Source organism: Mesoplodon mirus, assembly GCF_964341445.2.
Source record: "Mesoplodon mirus genome assembly, chromosome: 2".
Classification (NCBI taxonomy): Eukaryota; Metazoa; Chordata; class Mammalia; order Artiodactyla; family Ziphiidae; genus Mesoplodon; species Mesoplodon mirus.
Window position 1 is genome coordinate 150,273,762 of NC_138977.1, and position 22,582 is coordinate 150,296,343.

At 38.3% G+C, this 22,582-nt stretch overlaps 1 protein-coding gene across 8 annotated transcripts in view; it reads left to right on the forward strand.

Moving 5' to 3' along the window:
* CAMK2D (calcium/calmodulin dependent protein kinase II delta) overlaps nucleotides 1–22,582 on the forward strand; it is a gene marked incomplete at its 3' end in the record, with an annotated part of 288,766 nt that overhangs the window by 214,997 nt on the left and 51,187 nt on the right. For all 8 annotated transcript variants that reach the window (XM_082611545.1, XM_082611548.1, XM_082611541.1 and 5 more), the window contains exon 8: nucleotides 3,590–3,673. In XM_082611545.1, the coding sequence (XP_082467671.1) occupies nucleotides 3,590–3,673 (84 nt within the window). The remainder of the gene's footprint in view (nucleotides 1–3,589; nucleotides 3,674–22,582) is intronic.

Below are 22,582 nucleotides of genomic sequence, written 5' to 3' on the forward strand. Positions count from 1 at the left end.
AGTAGAGCATTGGAAAATGCCTGGGCTATGAAAGCTGTCAGTAAGTTTTCAAAACTATCTTGGAATGAAACACGTGTCACAGTACTTGGCCTACACAGTGAAAGTTGTTGAGTGAATGACTAAATATCAGACTAGTGAAAGCAATAACATCCATATAAAAGTATACAAATTTTCAAATTGTGATAATTCATTTTTCATAGCAAGCTGGTCCTAGAGAAACAACAACAGATGGGGAGTAAAATTCCCATTTTCTCTTTAGTATGGTGATATCAGTTAAGTTCTTGCTAAGGTAGCTATTAGGGTAATGACTTTTAAGAGGTGCATTATAAGTTCTAAGGAAATTCAGCATTTCAAAAGTATAGAAACACATAGTTTTTAAGCTTAAGAGAATACTTGTTTCTTTTTTATTTTTTTCTTTAGCTTTTTTTAAGCTTTTTTTTTAAAAGAATAGTTTATTCTACAAGTTCAAGTGAATCCTCATGGTTACCTAAGTGAAGAAAAACTGGGCATATGAAGTACTACATTTCTTTTGGGGGTATTGTGTGATATATTTTAGGTTTTAGGAATAAAGGCATATTTTAATATGAACGACTTGTTTTGATATTTATTCAGTATCATCTGCCATAGTCTCATGTGTTTGATTAATTTTATATTTTAAAATATAAGTGTTGAGTGGGGAACCTTTCTATTTTAATAAGAAAAGAGCAGAACTCTTTCTTCATTATGTATAATGCCAGAGTTTCAGGCTTTTACATAATTTTATTTCAATAAATGTGAGAGGTCTATTACAAATAAGAAAAATAAAACTATACAAGCCATTATAGAAGCTGTCTATTGTGTTTGATTATTTGTTTCTCAGTTTCTAGTTCCAGTGTTTGTTTTTCCCATGTTACTTCTTCTGTCTTTCTAGCCCTGATCTATTTGAATACTAGCCAAAAAGGCTAGAAGTAACACCCTATAACCTACTTGTTAGGAAGGCTAGAAATTTACCAAAGAGAACAGCCTGTTTCTCCTGTGGGACTGGGAATGCTCTTTTCAATACATTTCTGGTTTTTTGTTGCTGCTACAAAAAAAGGATAACTACCATGATCTTACTTCATGGAAGAATTATTTTGCTTGGTTGCTATTATGTCTCTTTTTTTTTAAGTTAAGGTTTTTTTTAATGGCAGTATGTTGCAATGGGTACATTTCCAACGGTAAGTAATTCTGCTTTCTCTTTGTTTGGTCTGTTCTGATATTCCTTCTGGTTTTTCACAGTGAGAAACGTATGCTGTCTGTAAGGAAGGCAAGCTCTCATTAAATCTCCTGTTGATAGCATATATCATCATAAACTAGATTCTTAGGAGTTTAATCTGCTGCTGAAGAACACCTAATTTATCTTACCCTCAGTATTTCTGTATTCATGAGAACACATTGTAGCTTAAGTGCACTGTTTTAATGTTCATGCATTTAGATGTAGGCTTCACTATTCTTAGGAGTGAGGACCCCACTGACTGCTCAAATGATAGTTGTACTCTTAGCATTTGTAGTCTCCAGAAGAGGCTTGTAATAATTTACACTTAAGATTGTTGTTGCATTTCTTACATAGTGATTTATTTCCCTATCTTTTCTACCTAGATGCAATATCATTAACATTTCCTGCTCCAGGCCAGGTATTCTACTGAGTTATTTAAGACATATATTAAAGTTTACCAACTCTAGATAGGAGGGTACAGATTGCATATCAAAGGGTAGTCAAAATTCAGAGTAAGAAAGAACCACTGAGAACTGTAGTTAGCTAAAGAGATCTCTAACATGGAAATAATTTAGAGCCACCTTCTGTTAGAGTAGAGGTAGAAAAAAAATTGAAGGTCCAAGGAACAGAAAAAGTATCATCAAGGGTGAGCATGAGAAGTTTATCTTCAAGAGACCTTAAAGAGATTTTTAGGCTAAGTGCTCAGAGGTAGAAAGAAGTCATGTTGGGTGAATGAAGGGGAGAACCAGATGGGAAAGGAACTTAAAGTGCCAGCTGGGACCTCAGTCTTTAATCTGGTCTTTGACATTGGTGTCCCATTGGGTTCCCTGTGTGTCTTAGTTTGGGAGGAGTCAGAGAGGGATGGTTGGAATGAGAGAGCAGTTATATGGCAGTGAGAAGCACTGGGTAGCTCTTGAAAACTATTGTGCCTACCCTACCTTAGAAGAGCGGATTCCATGTCTCTCCTTCAGGGACTCCTTGAACTTCACTCAGGGGAACCACCACTGTTGCTCAGTAGTTCTTTCTACTTCACAACTACTGAGCAAATGTTTCTATCAAGTAAAGTTTGAGGTAGAGATGGATCCACTGTGGTCCGTGAAGAGCTTAAACTACAACCTACAGGTCTTTTCTTGAAGTCCCTTCTCATTGTCTACCCCACCCTCCTCTAAACCGAACAAGGAAAGGGAAAGTAATGAGAATGGGGGAAAAAGTTATATCCAAAATCCTTTGCCTCATTTTCTAATGTAATTTTGTTCAAAGAAGTAACTGGCTGTTATACATATGCTTTTTTTTAAGTACAAATTTGTCATGGAGATGGGGGAAAAGCTCCTTTCTTGGACACTTTGCATCACAGTAAATAGATAAGGTGATTCACCAGAGATTTGTAGTCAGAGGAATTCCCAATTACCTATCATTTTAAAGAACAGTTTTGAGTTTTAGTGTGCCTTTAAAGAAAACTTCCAAATAGGAATAGTTATTTTTGGTATTTTTTACCAAATAAGAAATATTTTACTCTAAATTCTAGCTATAAATTGTCATTTAAGTGTACCTTATTGGACATACTGATTTATACGATAGGAAACTTTCTTTGGCCATCTAGTTTCTCATACCGCATCCCTTAAGTTAAGTCTAGCTGATACTTGTTCAATAGTGATTCATCTGAATATTCCTGAGTCTTCTCTTTAGCTGCCAGTTATAAGCACACACTGATTATTTATTAGTACAGAGTGAGCTCTTTGATGTATTTTGGACTCATTCCTTCTCCTAAAGAGTTCTTCAGTTACTCTCAGTGCCATCCCCCACCCTGTACAGACCACCTCACTTCCAAAAATATTTACTGAAAATTTGCTTTAAGTTTGTTCCCCGGATCCATGTTTTGGGTCCTTCTCTTTTATAGGTGAATACCTCTCATAATAAAGTTATGTAGGTACCATGAGAAGTATCATCTTTGGCAAGGTTGTAACCCTATCTTCAATTTTCTCCTAATTTCTTTCCAGGTGTAGGGGAGGATGTTCTGATTCTTTTCACAGGTTTAGTTTTAATTCACACATAAACAAGAATCAGAACTGCTGACCAAATGGCCCGAAGTACACACACTGTGCAGCACAATAGATTGGCTTTCATATCTGCAGAAAGATGTGTTTTTTCTAATAAGCTACAAAGCAGGGTAGGTTAATGTTGATACTGCTATGGAGAGAAACTCGTCCAACATTATTTTAGTTCCCTGAGAGCCTTGTTTTATCTTGACAAACAGATCAACAGATAAAGAAGCCCAAAGAAGTTTCTTCCTTAGTTTGCCATTTCATATTGATTTTGTCAAGTTGGTTTTAACTCATTAATATCTGTTTTCCCTAGGTTTTGCTGGCACACCTGGATATCTTTCTCCAGAAGTTTTACGCAAAGATCCTTATGGAAAGCCAGTGGATATGTGGGCGTGTGGTAAGGAATCATTTTCATGCCGATTTTGCAGTACACCAGTATTGTTATAATTAAAAATAGTTATCTGTTAAATTTGAAGTTGATGCTCCCTAGCAATCAGTTTAGAGTTATCATTCTCCAACTTTAGTCTACAACACAGTCACGTGGAGAGCCGGTTAAAATCAGATTGCTGTTTCTGATTAAGGAGGTCTGGAGCGGGAGCATTTGCATTTTAACAAGTTCCCAGGTGATGTTAAAGCTCATGGTCTGGGAGGCACTTTGAGATCAGGGCCATAGAGAATCCCCCTCAGAGATCGTGGGGTTTATACTCCCATCCTGTCACCTCCACCAGGAAGCCCTTAGCACAGATGTCATGTCTGTACCACAAGATGATCAACAGGGATTAAGAGGGAAAGAGTGGATCTTGGAATGTAATTGTTCCCTGGGGACTGAGCTCCGAGTTAGGCCTTTAACAACAGCTCTAATCAAAAAGTAGCCTGTGCACACTCAAAGGTATAGAATGGGGAGGATTTCCACCACATTTTTTACAACAGAATTTCTGCATGTCAACATATACTTCAGATAGGTGAGAGACTGAAGTAAAAGGGATACTTCAGGGTGTTCTGAAAATTCTTCTGCTGGAGTTATTGGCAGGAGCTAACCCTCTAGGTTCCTGACATTACATCATTAGCACAACAACTTGGTGCTTGATCTCAAACTGTGTGCATCTTGGTCTCTTAGAGTTACTTCCATGCCTAGGAAGGCAGATGTGAGAAGAGCACAATGTTTGAAGTCACAATGCCTGGGTTCAAGTCTTTGCTTTGAACCTGCTAACCCCCTCTCCTTAATATCTCTGAGTTGGCTTCTTTACCTATAAAACAGAAATATTTTATCCTCATAGAATTATATGAGGGTCAAATAGGGTGTGCATTAAATGAAGACGTTTTAGAGTTTGTAAAGAAATTTAAAATGGAAACAGGTATTATTATTCTAAAAAGTTGGAATTGTAGCCTAATTAAAGGGTAGGGTCTTAGGTGTGCCCCAAGCTCTGTCTTCCTCCTGCCTCCCTGAGAATATTTCCTAAGCAGGAACTCTAAAATCCTTTAGGTTAGAGCATTGCCACAAAATGTTATTGTTCAGATGTAAAGATTAATGGCAGATAACTCAAATATTTCCCTTGCAATAAATCAGCCCCAATACAGATCCGTTTCTGCTGATGAATTTTCAGAGGAGCGGAGTACCCTGAGAGACAGGCAGATGCAGATAGGTCTTATGGAGGATGTGTTAGGGGGTGGGGGGTTGGGTGCAGCTAGAGTGCTGCCCTTGGACCAGGCACTGGAGAGAGGCTGTGGTGTAGATGGGTCAGAACCAGGGCAAGTCTCAGTACCCTAGCTTCCACTTATAAAAACGGAGACAATAGTAGCACTTGCCTTCTAGAACTTCCAAGAGGATTTTTTAAAATAAATAAGTGTGAGTTATTATTACTATTAGTATTAGAAAATGTTTCTTTATAAGTGAAGTTTCTAGATAACTGATCTGTAGCCTTATAAGAGAGGGACTGAACACATTTAAATAGATGATTCAGCATTGTAGTTCTGATCATCAGCTGAATATTATGATGCCCTCACCTGAATACTAAATTCTCTCTCTGCTTTCCTTGTTCACTTTTAAATTTTTTTCTTGCACGCCTTTTACGTTGCAGAAGATGTTATTATGGACCACCTTCACAGCTCCTAAATCATATCTCATTCATTTAAATAACTTAACTAAATCATTTATTTGGTTCTTGCATTTGAAAACACTTTTTACAATGTATCAATGTTACTGACCTTGAAGAATATCAGATCATTTAAAAAGAAAACAAACAAAAAAAAAAACCCTGATATTTTGTACTATAAATTCTTTCCTGGTTGTGGAGCAGAATCAGTGCTGAAACTTACATACATACATAGAACTACCCAGCCCCTACATGGGCCCTCTGCATTAGTGGCTCTGAGCTCAGTGTGGGCAGCTGCATTTTTAACAACTATGACATATCATCAGGGTTTAGACTCACTAAACACACTGTGCTCAATTTTAATATTACTTTGGTAAATTTGGGTACACTTGTTTTTGGATTTTCTGTGTGATTGCATTTCCACAATACAGTTTGTATAGCTAACCTTTTAAAATAATGGCATATCTTGTCATAATGGAATTTCACTTCTGTGAAATGTGAGGTAACTTCTAGGGTTGAAGCTCTAACTTACTTGGCTGGAAGAGGGAAAAAAGATAGATGAAGAGTTGTTTCCCCCCTTGTTGTCTGAGCTATATCACATTCTTGAAAAATGTAAATAAATATTAGATAGATACTGCATGTATGCATACAAACATAAGTGCTCCCGTGTGTGTGTACACACACACACACACACACACACACACACACCCCTCATGAATTCCTCTAGAAACTTAGAGCCACAATGCATCTCACAGATTTCAACCCGTTTTGCCATAAGCAGAGCCACCTTCCATTTTCCTCAATCCTATCCTTACCTTTCCTTTTTTTTTTAACATCTTTATTAGAGTATAATTGTTTTACTATGTTGTGTTAGTTTCTGCTGTATAACAAAGTGAATCAGCTATACGTAGACATATATCCCCATGTCCCCTCCCTCTTGCATCTCCCACCCACCCTCCCTATCCCACCCCTCTAGGTGGTCAAAAAGCACCGAGCTGATCTTCCTGTGCCATGTGGCAGCTTCCCACTAGCTATCTATTTTGCATTTGGTAGTGTATATATGTCCATGCCGCTCTCTCACTTCGTCACAGCTTACCCTTCCCCTTCCCCGCGTTCTCAAGTCCATTCTCTATGTATGCATCTTTATTACTGTTCTGTCCATAGGTTCATCAGAACCATGTTTTGTTTATGTTTTCTTTTAGATTCCATATATATGTGTTAGCAGATGGTATTTGTTTTTCTCTTTCTGACTTACTTCAGTCTGTATGACAGACTCTAGGTCCATCCACCTCACTACAAATAACTCAATTTTGTTTCTTTTTATGACTGAGTAATATTCCATTGTATATATGTGCCACATCTTCTTTATCCATTCATCTGTCGAAGGACACTTAGGTTGCCTCCATGTCCTGGCTATTGTAAATAGTGTTGCAATGAACATTGGGGTGAATGTGTCTTTTTGAATTATGTTTTTCTCCAGGTATATGCACAGTGATGGGATTGCTGGGTCATATGGTAGTTCTGTTTTTAGTTTTTTAAGGAACCTCCATACTGTTCTCCATCATGGCTGTATCAATTTATATTCCCACCAACAGTGCAAGAGGGTTCCCTTTTCTCCACACCCTCTCCAGCATTTACTGTTTGTAGACTTTTTGATGATGGCCATTCTGACCGGTGTGAAGTGATATCTCGTTGTAGTTTTGATTTGCATTTCTTTAATGATTAGTGATGTTGAGCATCCTTTCATGTGTTTGTTGGCAATCTGTATATCTTCTTTGGAGAAATGTCTATTTAGGCCTTCTGCACATTTTTGGATTGTGTTGTTTGTTTTTTTGATATTGAGCTGCATGAGCTTCTTGTATTTTTGGAGGTTAATCATTTGTCTGTTGCTTTGTTTGCAAATATTTTCTCCCATTGTAAGGGTTGTCTTTTCATCTTGTTTATGGTTTCCTTTGCTGTGCAGAAGATTTTAAGTTTCCTTAGATCCCATTTGTTTATTTTTGTTTTTATTTCCATTTCTCTAGGAGGTGAGTCAAAAAGGATCTTGCTGTGATTTATGTCATACAGTGTTCTGCCTATGTTTTCCTCTAAGAGTTTTATAGTGTCTGGCCTTACATTTAGGTCTTTTATCCATTTTGAGTTTATTTTTGTGTATGGTGTTAGGAAGTGTTCTAATTTCATTCTTTTACATGTAGCTGTCCAGTTTTCCCAGCATCACTTATTGAAGAGGCTGTCCTCTTCATTGTATATTCTTGCCTCCTTTATCAAAGATACGGTAACCATATGTGCATGGGTTTATCTCTGGGATTTCTATCCTGTTCCATTGATCTGTATTTCTGTTTTTCTGACAGTACCATACTGTCTTGATTACTGTAGCTTTGTAGTATAGTGTGAAGTCAGGGAGCCTGATTCCTTCAGCTCCGTTTTTCTTTCTCAAGATTGCTTTGGCTGTTCAGTGTCTTTTGTGTTTCCATACAAATTGTGAAATTTTTCATTCTATCTCTGTGAAAAATGCCATTGGTACTTTGATATGGATTGCATTGAATCTGTAGATTGCTTTGGGTAGTATAGTCATTTTCACAATGTTGATTCTTCCAATGCAAGAACAACATGGTATATCTCTCCATCTGTTTGTATCATCTTTAATTTCTCCCATCAGTGTCTTATAGTTTTCTGCATACAGGTCTTTTTTCTCCTTACGTAGGTTTATTCCTAGGTATTTTATTCTTTTTGTTGCAGTGATAAATGGGAGTCTTTCCTTAATTTCTCTTTCAGATTTTTCATCATTAGTGTATAGGAATGCAAGAGATTTCTGTGCATTAATTTTGTATTCTGCTACTTTACCAAATTCATTGATTAGCTCTAGTAGTTTTCTGGTGGCATCTGTAGGATTCTCTATGTATAATATCATGTCATCTGCAAGCAGTGACAGCTTTTCTTCTTCTATTCTGATTTGGATTCCTTTTATTTCTTTTTCTTCTCTGATTGCTGTGGCTAAAACTTCCAAAACTATGTTGAATAATAGTGGTGAGAGTGGGCATTCTCGTCTTCTTCCTGATTTTAGAGGAAATGGTTTCAGTTTTTTGCCTTTGAGAAAGATGTTGGCTGTGGGTTTGTCATATATGACCTTTATTATGTTGAGGAAAGTTCCCTCTATGCCTACTTTCTGGAGAGTTTTTATCATAATTGGGTGTTAAATTTTGTCAAAAGCTTTTTCTGCATCTATTGAGATTATCATATGGTCTTTATCCTTCAATTTGTTAATATGGTGTATCACATTGATAGATTTGCGTATATTGAAGAATCCTTGCATGCCTGGAATAAACCCAGCTTGATCATGGTGTATGATCCTTTTAATGTGCTGTTGGATTCTGTTTGATAGTATTTTGTTGAGGATTTTTGCATCTATGTTCATCAGTGATATTGGCCTGTAGTTTTCTTTCTTTGTGACATCTTTGTCTGGTTTTGGTATCAGGGTGATGGTGGCCTTGTAGAATGAGTTGGGGAGTGTTCCTTCTCCTGCTATATTTTGGAAGAGTTTGAGAAGGATAGGTGTTACCTCTTCTCTGAATGTTTGATAGAGTTCATCTGTGAAGCCATCTGGCTCTGTGCTTTTCTTTGTTGGAAGATTTTTAATCACAGTCTCAATTTCAGTGCTTGTGATTGGTCTGTTTATATTTTCTCTTTCTTCCTGGTTCATTCTTGGATATTTGTGCTTTTCTAAGAAATTGTACATTTCTTCCAGGTTGTCCACTTAATTGACCTATAGTTGCTTATAGTAATCTCTCATGATCTTTTGTATTTCTGCAGTGTCAGTTGTTACTTCTCCTTTTTCACTTCTAATTCTATCAATTTGAGTCTTCTCCCTTTTTTTTCTTAATGAGTCTGGTTAATGGTTTATCAATTTTGTTTATCTTCTCAAAGAAGGAGCTTTTAGTTTTGTTGATCATTGCTATTGTTTCCTTCATTTCTTTCTCCTTTATTTCTGATCTGATCTTTATCATTTCTTTCCTTCTGCTAACTTTGGGGTTTTTTTGTTCTTTTCCTAATTACTTTAGGTGCAAGTTTGGGTTGTTTATTTGAGGTGTTTCTTGTTTCTTGAGGTAGGATTATATTGCTATAAACTTCCCTCTTAGAACTGCTTTTGCTGCATCCCATAGGTTTTGGGTCATTCTCATTTGTTTCTAGGTATTTTTTGATTTCTTACCTCTTCTTTTTACTTTTTTTTTTTTTTTTTTTTTTTACAGGCAGCCATATCCCTTTGTGACAAGCCATGCCCCATTTAAAGCATATATTTGCCACCAGCTCGCATTTTCTTTAGAGATAGTAGCATCTTTTAATTGCATGCCTAGAATGCCTTGGGATCATGCAGCTAACCACAGCAATGTTTTAGATATTCTAATATTACATATTTGGGGCAAATAACCCCCCACTGTCAGGAACATCATAATGGATTCTTCTGCTTTTTGTTACATTTCTGAATCTCTGCTCTGGGTTTAGAATATTGTTTTACCATTTTATTATATGTCTTGATAGTTAAATTAAATTCACTTTACTTGTAAGATGGTGCACCTTTCCTCATCCCCATCCCCATAATAACCACCAAAGTAACGTACGCATCATTTTACTGCTTTTAGGTAATGGCATATCTTGAGAGCAGCTCTTTTTCAACCATCTATCAGCACTAGCTCTTGCCAATTGACTAACTACTTCCTTGCAAGGCTAGACATTGGGTAGTGTGGTAAGAAATTACATAACCCAGATAACAAAAGAAATGCAGAATAAACCATTTAGCAAAATGGCAGGTAATCTTCTATGTGAATTAAACTATGAGCACTCACTAAGGCTGTCTTTGGGCAGTAGACACAGAACAGAGTGAAGCACTGGTATAATGGCTCAAAGAAGTCTGTGCATTATTTTTATTAGATACATGCAGTAGTCTGTACACAGGGAATTTCCAATACTCACCGCCATTACCTTGCTTTTGTGATCTCACACGGAATATAATCTGACCTGTACCTGGGCTTTGAAAGCTACTAGTCCAATACTGGAAAGTAAATGATAGACATTAGTGAAGCAAGAACATAGCCTTGTGTTCTGCCATTAACCACAGTAAATTGATTTTGATAGTTTTCTTGCATATATAGCTAGTTTCATAATTCCCTAATGGGATGAGCAAATGTTTATAGATGTCACTGAATCACTGGTTTTTAACCGAACTTCCTTCTACATCTTGGCTTTAAAAAATAATAAATGTGAGTCTATAAACATAGCGGGCACACAGGTGCACACACACACACACACCCCTTATCTTGCTACTTCTCTACCTGAATTATGTATCAGAACAATTATGAGTGATAATATAGTGGCTGTCACAGAATGTACAGTAACTTTTGACAAATCTTTGAAATATTATGGAATATTTTTCTTTCTTGGCCAATTTAGGTCCAGCAATTGTTTGATTTCTGAGCCTTAGCCTTTTCATATTTCAGCTGAAATAGGTCAGCATCAAGAGCTTTTTGAGAAAGTATTTACTGTTTTGAAATCACAAGCCTACTGGACAGTTTGTTGCTCTTACCAACCAGTTCTGCAGCACTTACAGTGGACCATTCCTGGTGTACCTCACATTTAGAAGGCAATCTGCCTTCATCCCTTATGACCCACATCTTCATCAATCTTTAACCCATGGAGCTTTACTCCCAGTCACAGTCTCTACCAATATCCTCTTATTCTGAACTTACACACTTTCAGACATTTCTCTAAATATAGTATTTATGGTTTCCCTGACTTGATGTTTTTCAAACTGTGGATCACAGATCACGTGCTTCAAAGTGACCTACCTGAGTGCTTATCAAAAATACAACTTTTCTGGAACCCACCCACGAACCATTGAATAAGATTCTCTGTGATGAAGTTCAAGAATTTGCATTTTCACAAGTTTGCCAGGTGATTTTGGTGCACACCAACATTAGGCAGCATAACTCAGCTAGTTGCAAATTCCTTTAGGGCAGCAAATCTTAGAATTCTTACATTATAGAGCAGAGGTTGCAAACAGGTGGTCTACAGATATCTTGGCCAGACAGTTAGACCTTTTATTTTGTAAGGTGTTAACATTTATCTTTATAATTTATTATCAGAAGATTTTTCTGGAAACTATCAGTTTCTGGCTTCTCTAAAGTAATTGAAAGAGCTAATAACAAGGTGCTTTTGTTCTTATATGGCCGCTGTACCTGTCAGACAAACGGACACATGCTCTCCCCTGGTTCCTGCCTACCTCATGCCCAGCAGGCACCTGCACTCACCTCAGCCTGGTTCCAGAAAGCCTGTCAGTTTACCACCCCTACTACATGGTGTAAATAGCTTTCATCATCAGAAAAATAATTTTCTAAGTTGCTGGCCTTGATCTTTTAGGTCTTTGTTCTACCCATCATTGGCTCTGTGGGTCTCAGAGTGTTAGTTGAACACTTTCCCTATATGAATTGTGATTTATTTATTTATTTATTTATTTATTTATTGCATAAAGGATAAAAAGGAGCCATACTCATCCCTCACTAGTTAATTTCCAAACTCCACCTGCATTTTGCATGCAAGCTCATGCTATGCCCTTTGCTTTCTGAGAAGATGAAGTGGATGCCTTCTTAGGTTGCTCCATTAACTTCCCACTGACTTCTCAAGAGTTTCTCAGCATTGCTTCTTCACCTCTTTTTTCATAAGAACAGCCTTTAGAATGTTTTAATCATTAATGTGATTATAGGTGTAATCATTTTTCTAACTCTAGCTTTTATTTAAAATCAGTTTTGAATGTTCTTGATAATGTAGTCTTTTTACCTAATCAGTAATCAGTGCTTCTCAACTCTCATTCATCAAACATATCTAGCATCTCCCAAGCACAAATATGTACATAAGATAATGAAAACTAGTGGTAGTTTCCATTTTTTTTAATGTTATATGAAGCAGACCGTGTCAAAATCGTTTTTTAAACTTTTCATGGAAAATGTTAGGGAAAATTCTCTGTACAAAGTAGAGAGAATAGTAGCATAATGAACTGATGGCTAATCTTTGTTCATCTCCACCACCCTGCTAATTCCTCCACCCCAAGATTATTTAAGTCAAGTTCAATAATAGAAATATTTTAAATGTCATGTAATAATTGCTTAAAATTATCAAAGATCTAGTAATTTTGCTATTTGCCCTCTTGTCTCATAATTTTGCTATCAGTTTGGTCTCTTAAGTCTCTTTTAATTTGTAAGTTCTGCTCCTCTCTCCCTCCCCTTCTTCTCACTCCTCTTTCCTCCTTTCTCAATTTATTTGTTGAAGAAGCCTGTAGTTCCCACAGAGCCCTCCTCAGGGTACCCAACCTTGGTCTCTGTATACCATTTGTCACTATAAGAAATCAGGATTCCTATAGAAGTGGCTGATTCCAAGTCTGGATTAGGAAAAGTACAAGATTATCCAGGAGCATCTGGTGATAACCAGAAAGAACGGAAACTATGAAAGGCCACAGAGTTTGTATTAACAGGACTCAGGAGCCAAACTGAAGAGTCTTCTACTGGTTAAAGATGGGATAACTAGAGGATAAATAAGAAAAAAACACTAAGGGATTGAAGCATCAAATAAGTGTAAGTCCATGTATTCATAATAATGGTCTAAATGCATCAGAAATCCTAGCCTTTGGAGGATGCTGGGGAACCAATGCATTATTTTGAAAACTGATTAATAAAGAAGGAAAAAATTAGTTACCCTATCTTTCCTCTATGAACTATGTCTCAGGGTAACCAAACAGCTGATGAAGTAAGTTATTCTTAGGCTAAGGAAGGTGTAATAGAATTAGAATATCATTATTATTTTGTAACCCCTAATGAAATATCTAGGCAGTGATCATGAAGGGCTAACATCAGGAGAGACATCTGACATTTGGAGGTCATATCACCCCCTGAAGTGTTCTTGCAAAGAAAATGAAGACCCTTTGATTGGCTTTTAAAGATACTACTGCTTTAGTTATAGATGTCTTAGTGCCATCTTTTTTTCTCTGACCTAGGAGAAAAAGGTAAAATATTAGGATTATGAGGAAAATGTAAATCGGATTTTTATTAGTGAGGCAAGAACTCTCAAATAGACAACAAAAACTTTAAAATAATCAAGTTAAAATGCACAGCTAAAGGAAAATGTGGCTGCAGGGAATATTTAAGGCAGAACCAAATTGAAACCTTCCTAGTGAAAGTCAAGGCCTCTCAATTAGATAACACAAACAATTTAAAACTTAAAATGACCATTCTTGTTAAAGTTCATAAATAAAGAAAAGGTGGCTGCAGGGAATGTTTAAGACATGACTTTGTCAAGGCTGCTTGTGGCTCAAACAATTAGTCACTTAAACTCTTGGCTTCTGTTTCCTCATCTGTGAAATGGGAGCAATAACATCTACCTCGTAGTATTGTATAGAGATTAAATGAGGTAATGCAGTAAAGCACAGGTAAGTGCTCAGCAAGTGTTATCTACAATAAAATTTACTAATATTATCCTTATTAATATGCCACAACTCTCATCGTTGTTCTGTACTTTCAGAAAATAGAGCCACAAAAAAACACATAACCCAGAAATGCCTTGGAATCTAGTCTAATGAGCAAGGCAAAGTAAGCTTAAAAAACAGTGTTTGTTTAAATAGCCATTGACAATTTCACATCAGTCTGCTCAATAATGTCTATGTAGCTCTTTTCTTTAAATCTTCCAGCCTGAAAGTATTTTTAAATCAACTATATTTATGCTATTATTTTTTTCTGTAGATTACTGTGAATAGTATTGACATCTTTTTTTAAATTTATTTATTTTATTTATTTTTATTTTTTTATTATTTTATTTTATATTTTTTTCTTAGATTTTTTTATTTTTTACAAATTTAATCAGTTATACATGTACATATGTTCCCATATCCCCTCCCTTTTGCGTCTCCCTCCCACCCTCCTTATCCCACCCCTCCAGGTGGTCACAAAGCACCGAGCTGATCTCCCTGTGCTATGCGGCTGCTTCCCACTAGCTATCTACCTTACGTTTGGTAGTGTATATATGTCCATGCCGCTCTTTCACTTTGTCACAGCTTACCCTTCCCCCTCCCCATATCCTCAAGTCCATTCTCTAGTAGGTCTGTGTCTTTATTCCTGTCTTACCCCTATGTTCTTCATGACATTTTTTTCTTAAATTCCATATATATGTGTCAGCATACAGTATTTGTCTTTCTCTTTCTGACTTACTTCACTCTGTATGACAGACTCTAGCTCCATCCACCTCATTACAAATAGCTCAATTTCATTTCTTTTTATGGCTGAGTAATATTCCATTGTATATATGTGCCACATCTTCTTTACCCATTCATCCGATGATGGACACTTAGGTTGTTTCCATCTCCGGGCTATTGTAAATAGGGCTGCTATGAACATTTTGGTACATGTCTCTTTTTGAATTATGGTTTTCTCAGGGTATATGCCCAGTAGTGGGATTGCTGGGTCATATGGTAGTTCTATTTGTAGTTTTTTAAGGAACCTCCATACTGTTCTCCATAGTGGCTGTACCAATTCACATTCCCACCAGCAGTGCAAGAGTGTTCCCTTTTTTCCACACCCTCTCCAGCATTTATTGTTTCTAGATTTTTTGATGATGGCCATTCTGACTGGTGTGAGATGATATCTCATTGTAGTTTTGATTTGCATTTCTCTAATGAGTAAAGATGTTGAGCATCCTTTCATGTGTTTGTTGGCAGTCTGTATATCTTCTGTGGAGAAATGTCTATTTAGGTCTTCTGCCCATTTTTGGATTGGGTTGTTTGTTTTTTTGTAATTGAGCTGCATGAGCTGCTTATAAATTTTGGAGATTAATCCTTTGTCAGTTGCTTCATTTGCAAATATTTTCTCCCATTCTGAGGGTTGTCTTTTCGTCTTGTTTATGGTTTCCTTTGCTGTGCAAAAGCTTTGAAGTTTCATTAGGTCCCATGTGTTTATTTTTGTCTTTATTTCCATTTCTCTAGGAGGTGAGTCAAAAAGTTTCTTGCTATGATTTATGTCATAGAGTGTTCTGCCTATGTTTTCCTCTAAGAGTTTGATAGTGTCTGGCCTTACATTTAGGTCTTTAATCCATTTTGAGCTTATTTTTGTGTATGGTGTTAGGGAGTGATCTAATCTCATACTTTTACATGTCCGTATCCAGTTTTCCCAGCACCACTTATTGAAGAGACTGTCCTTTCTCCACTGTACATTCCTGCCTCCTTTATCAAAGATAAGGTGACCATATGTCCGTGGGTTTATCTCTGGGCTTTCTATCCTGTTCCATTGATCTATCTTTCTGTTTTTGTGCCAGTACCATACTGTCTTGATTACTGTAGCTTTGTAGTATAGTCTGAAGTCAGGGAGCCTGATTCCTCCAGCTCCATTTTTGGTTCTCAAGATTGCTTTGGCTATTCGGGGTCTTTTGTGTTTCCATACAAATTGTGAAATTTTTTGTTCTAGTTCTGTGAAAAATGCCAGTGGTAGTTTGATAGGGATTGCATTGAATCTGTAGATTGCTTTGGGTAGTAGAGTCATTTTCACAATATTGATTCTTCCAATCCAAGAACATGGTACATCTCTCCATCTATTTGTATCATCTTTAATTTCTTTCATCAGTGTCTTATAATTTTCTGCATACAGGTCTTTTGTCTCCTTAGGTAGGTTTATTCCTAGATATTTTATTCTTTTTGTTGCAATCGTAAATGGGAGTGTTTCCTTGATTTCACTTTCAGATTCTTTATCATTAGTATATAGGAATGCCAGAGATTTCTGTGCATTAATTTTGTATCCTGCAACTTTACCAAATTCATTGATTAGCTCTAGTAGTTTTCTGGTAGCATCTTTAGGATTCTCTATGTATAGTATCATGTCATCTGCAAACAGTGACAGCTTTACTTCTTCTTTTCCGATTTGGATTCCTTTTATATCCTTTTCTTCTCTGATTGCTGTGGCTAAAACTTCCAAAACTATGTTGAATAAGAGTGGTGAGAGTGGGCAACCTTGTCTTGTTCCTGATCTTAGTGCAAATGGTTTCAGTTTTTCACCATTGAGGACGATGCTGGCTGTGGGTGTGTCATATATGGCCTTTATTATGTTGAGGAAAGTTCCCTCTGTGCCTACTTTCTACAGGGTTTTTATCATAAATGGGTGTTGAATTTTGTCAAAAGCTTTCTCTGCATCTATTGAGATGATCATATGGTTTTTCTCCTTCAGTTTGTTAATATGGTGTATCACGTTGATTGATTTGCGTATATTGAAGAATCCTTGCATTCCTGGAATAAACCCCACTTGATCATGGTGTATGATCCTTTTAATGTGCTGTTGGATTCTGTTTGCTAGTATTTTGTTGAGGATTTTTGCATCTGTGTTCATCAGTGATATTGGCCTGTAGTTTTCTTTCTTTGTGACATCCTTGCCTGGTTTTGGTATCAAGGTGATGGTGGCCTCGTAGAATGAGTTTGGGAGTGTTCCTCCCTCTGCTATATTTTGGAAGAGTTTGAGAAGTATAGGTGTTAGCTCTTCTCTAAATGCTTGATAGAATTCGCCTGTGAAGCCATCTGGTCCTGGGCTTTTGTTTGTTGGAAGATTTTTTATCACAGTTTCAATTTCAGTGCTTGTGATTGGTCTATTCATATTTTCTATTTCTTCGTGATTCAGTCTTGGCAGGTTGTGCATTTCTAAGAATTTGTCCATTTCTTCCAGGTTGTCCATTTTATTGGCATAGAGTTGCTTATAGTAATCTCTCATGATCTTTTGTATTTCTGCAGTGTTAGTTGTTACTTCTCCTTTTTCATTTCTAATTCTATTGATTTGAGTCTTCTCCCTTTTTTTCTTGATGAGTCTGGCTAATGGTTTATCAATTTTGTTTATCTTCTCAAAGAACCAGCTTTTAGTTTTATTGATCTTTGCTATCGTTTCCTTCATTTCTTTTTTTTTTTTTATAATTTATTTATCTATTTACTTATTCATGGCTGTGTTGGCTCTTCGTTTCTGTGTGAGGGCTTTCTCTAGTTGCGGCAAGTGGGGGCCACTCCTCATCGCGGTGCGCAGGCCTGTCACTATCGCAGCCTCTCGTTGCGGAGCACAGGCTCCAGACGCCAGGCTCAGTATTTGTGGCTCACGGGGCTAGTTGCTCCGCGGCATGTGGGATCCTCCCAGACCAGGGCTCAAACCCATGTCCCCTGCATTGGCAGGCAGACTCTCAACCACTGCGCCACCAGGGAAGCCCCTCCTTCATTTCTTTTTCATTTATTTCTGATCTGATTTTTATGATTTCTTTTCTTCTGCTAACTTTGGGATGTTTTTGTTCTTCTTTCTCTAATTGCTTTAGGTGCAAGGTTAGGTTGTTTATTCGAGATGTTTCCTGTTTCTTAAGGTGGGATTGTATTGCTATAAACTTCCCTCTTAGAACTGCTTTTGCTGCATCCCATAGGTTTTGGGTCATCGTGTCTCCATTGTCATTTGTTTCTAGGTATTTTTTAATTTCCTCTTTGATTTCTTCAGTGATCACTTCATTATTAAGTAGTGTATTGTTTAGCCTCCATGTGTTTGTATTTTTTACAGATCTTTTCCTGTAATTGATATCTAGTCTCATAGCATTGTGGTCGGAAAAGATACTTGATACAATTTCAATTTTCTTAAATTTACCAAGGCTTGATTTGTGACCCAAGATATGGTCTATCCTGGAGAATGTTCCATGAGCACTTGGGAAAAATGTGTATTCTGTTGTTTTTGGATGGAATGTCCTATAAATATCAATTAAGTCCATCTTGTTTAATGTATCATTTAAAGCTTGTGTTTCCTTATTTATTTTCATTTTGGATGATCTTTCCATTGGTGAAAGTGGGGTGTTAAAGGCCCCTACTATGATTGTGTTACTGTCGATTTCTCCTTTTATGGCTGTTAGTATTTGCCTTATGTATTGAGGTGCTCCTATGTTTGGTGCATAAGTATTTACAATTGTTATATCTTCTTCTTGGATCGATCCCTTGATCATTATGTAGTGTCCTTCTTTGTCTCTTCTAGTAGTCTTTATTTTAAAGTCTATTTTGTCTGATATGAGAATTGCTACTCCAGCTTTCTTTTGGTTTCCATTTGCATGGAATATCTTTTTCCATCCCCTTACTTTCAGTCTGTATGTGTCTCTAGGTCAGAAGTGGGTCTCTTGTAGACAGCATATATATGGGTCTTGTTTTTGTATCCATTCAGCCAATCTGTGTCTTTTGGTGGGAGCATTTAGTCCATTTACATTTAAGGTAATTATCGATATGTATGTTCCTATTCCCATTTTCTTAATTGTTTTGGGTTCATTATTGTAGGTCTTTTCCTTCTGTTGTGTTTCTTGCCTAGAGAAGTTCCTTTAGCATTTGTTGTAAAGCTGGTTTGGTGGTGCTGAACTCTCTCAGCTTTTGCTTGTCTGTAAACGTTTTAATTTCTCCATCAAATCTGAATGAGATCCTTGCTGGGTAGAGTAATCTTGGTTGCAGGTTTTTCTCCTTCATCACTTTAATTATGTCCTGCCACTCCCTTCTGGCTTGTAGAGTTTCTGCTGAAAGATCAGCTGTTATCTTGATGGGGATTCCTTTGTGTGTTATTTGTTGTTTTTGCCTTGCTGCTTTTATTATGATTTCTTTGTGTTTAATTTTTGACAGTTTGATTAATATGTGTCTTGGCGTATTTCTTCTTGGATTTATTCTGTAAGGGACTCTCTGTGCCTCCTGGACTTGATTAACTATTTCCTTTCCCATATTAGGGAAGTTTTCAACTATAATCTCTTCAAATATTTTCTCAGTCCCTTTCTTTTTCTCTTCTTCTTCTGGAACCCCTATAATTCGAATGTTGGTGCATTTAATGTTGTCCCAGAGGTCTCTGAGACTGTCCTCTGTTCTTTTCATTCTTTTTTCTTTATTTTGCTCTGCAGCAGTTATTTCCACTATTTTATCTTCCACCTCACTTATCCGTTCTTCTGCCTCAGTTATTCTGCTATTGATCCCATCTAGAGTATTTTTTATTTCATTTATTGTGTTTTTAATCGATGCTTGATTCATCTTTATTTCTTCTAGGTCCTTGTTAACTGTTTCTTGCATTTTGTCTATTCTATTTCCAAGATTATGGATCTTGGAAATAGAATCTTGGATCATCTTTACCATCATTATTCTGAATTCTTTTTCAGGTAGACTGCCTATTACCTCTTCATTTGTTAGGTCTGGTGGGTTTTTATCTTGCTCCTTCACCTGCTGTGTGTTTTTCTGCCTTCTCATTTTGCTTATGTTACTGTGTTTGGGGTCTCCTTTTCGCAGGCTGCAGGTTCGTAGTTCCCGTTGTGTTTTGTGTCTGTCCCCAGTGGCTAAGGTTGGTTTAGTGGGTTTTGTAGGCTTCCTGGTGGAGGGGACTAGTGCCTGTGTTCTGGTGGATGAGGCTGGATCTTGTCTTTCTGGTGGGCAGGTCCACGTCTGGTGGTGTGTTTTGGGGTGTCTGCGGACTTTTTATGATTTTAGGCCAGCTCTCTGCTAATGGGTGGCGTTGTGTTCCTGTCTTGCTAGTTGTTTGGCATAGGGTGTCCTGCACTGTAGCTTGCTGGTCGTTGAGTGAAGCTGGGTGCTGGTGTTGAGATGGAGATTTCTGGAAGATTTTCGCCGTTTGATATTATGTGGAGTTGGGAGGTCTCTTGTGGACCAGTGTCCTGAAGTTGGCTCTCCCACCTCAGAGGCACAGCACTGACTCCTGGCTCCTCAATTTGGGATGATTTGTTGTCTATTCATGTATTCCACAGATGCAGGGTACATCAAGTTGATTGTGGAGCTTTAATCCGCTGCTTCTGAGGCTGCTGGGAGAGGTTTCCCTTTCTCTTCTTTGTTCTCACAGCTCCTGGGTCTCAGCTTTGGATTTGGCCCCGCCTCTGCGTGTAGGTCGCCGGAGGGCGTCTGTTCTTCGCTCAGACAGGACAGGGTTAAAGGAGCAGCCTCTTCGGGGACTCTGGCTCACTCAGGCCGGGCGGGAGGGAGGGGCCCGGAGTGCGGGGCGAGCCTGCAGCGGCAGAGGTCGGCGTGACGTTGCACCAGCCCGAGGTGCGCCGTGCGTTCTCCCAGGGAATCCGCCCCTGGATCCCGGGACCCCGGCAGTGGCGGGCTGCACAGGCTCCCGGAAGGGCGGTGTGGACAGTGACCTGCACTCGCACACAGGCTTCTTGGCGGCGGCAGCAGCAGCCCCAGCGTCCCACGCCCGTCACTGGGCTCCGCGCTTTCAGTCGCGACTCGCGCCCGTCTGTGGAGCCCCTTTAAGCAGCGCTCTTAATCCCCTCTCCTCGCGCACCAGGAAACCAAGAGGGAAGAAGAAGTCTCTTGCCTCTTCAGCAGCTCCAGAGTTTTCCCGGACTCCCTCCCGGCTAGCTGTGGCACATCAGCCCCCTTCAGGCTGAGTTCTCGCTGCCAGCCCCAGTCCTCTCCCTGCGCTCTGACCGAAGCCTGAGCCTCAGCTTCCAGCGCCGCCCGCCCGGCGGGCGAGCAGACAAGCCTCTCGGGCTGGTGAGTGCCGCTCGGCACCGATCCTCTGTGCGGGGATCTCTCCGCTTTGCCCTACCCAGGTATGTGGGGAGTTTCTTGCCTTTTGGGAGGTCTGGGGTCTTCTGCCAGCATTCAGCAGGTGTTCTGTAGGAGTTGTTCCACGTGTAGCTGTATTTCTGGTGTATCCGTGGGGAGGAAGGTGATCTCCGCGTCTTACTCTTCCGCCATCTTACCCGGAAGTCTGCTATTATTTTATTAAAAGTACATTTTTCTTAGAAATCCCTCAATCAAGCAATTAAATTACGAGCATTTATCTACACAGTGGCTGCTGATTCTTGGGGAATGAACTGTCTGTGAGACTTTCCTTCCCAGAGAAGTACCATACCAAGTGTCTACCAGTAGATGTAATGCACAAGAACAAAACATCAGAAGCAGGCCAGGCCTAGGTCCAGAACGCTAAATGTCACAGTTGTGAGTCTGCTTTATAATTTTATAACAGTCTAACTCCAGATGTTTACTAGAAAAATGTCTAATTAAAAATTACTATAAGAGAATGGACTTGAGGACACGGGGAAAGGGAAGGGTAAGCTGGGACGAAGTGAGAGAGTAGCATGGACATATATACACTACCAAATGTAAAATAGATAGCTAGTGGGAAGCAGCTGCATTGCACGGGGAGATCAGCTCGGTGCTTTGTGACCACCTGGAGGGGTGGGACAGGGAGGGTGGGAAGGAGGGAGATGCAAGAGGGAGGGAATATGGGGATATCTATGTACATATAGCCAGTTCATTTTGTTATACAGCAGCAACTAACACAACATTGTAAAGCAATTGTACTCCAATAAAGATGTTTAAAAAAATTTTTTTTAATGCAGCCTGTGTTATTAAGCTATGTTACTGAATAAAAATTACTCCATAATTTTTCACAAAGGAAAAAAAATGCTATAGACTCTTCCAGTTACAAAGCTGATTTTCTTCTTCACCCCCTAAACCATAGCAGAGGGTTAAAACTACTTAGGTGCATCCTCTTTTCTTCTTGCATCCTGGGAACACAAACACAGACACTCATCATCATCATTGTTATCATTGTCATTAGATGCCTCTGTTACGTCAGATAGTAAAAATATGAAAATAAATTTAAATGAATGCACATTAAGTCTGTAATGTAGTGATGGAAAAAATATTTTGATGTTGTGAAGGGGAGGTACCAATATATTGTGATTTTCTGCATTGTCCTTTTTTTTTTTTTTAAACTCCACTGAAGTAACTTCAGTAACTTCAGTGGTGAAGTAACTTTCAATCTTGATTTTAAAGCCTTGTTGGGTTTTTATTTAAGAATGTTGCTTAAAATGCTTTATTCCAGTAGTGATTGGCTTTTGAACTGAGTCTTCCTGAAGCAGGTTAGAAAAGTCTAGGGTGAATAAACCCTTGTTTAAAGCCATTTTAGCTGCAACAGTGTTTATCGTATACAGATGTCAAATCTGATGAACAGGAGCAGGGCTAGGTGTCACTAACAGAATAAAGGTAAGAAAGCGAAGAGACCAGCTTTGGCAAAGGGAAAAAGAAGACTCAGGCACTGCAGGCAATGTATCACCTGTCTTACCGCCTCCCCAGTTAAGGGGACTCAGCAAGAGAACCGAAAGCAGGAGACGTCAGAGTAATGGCAGATCTTCCTCCA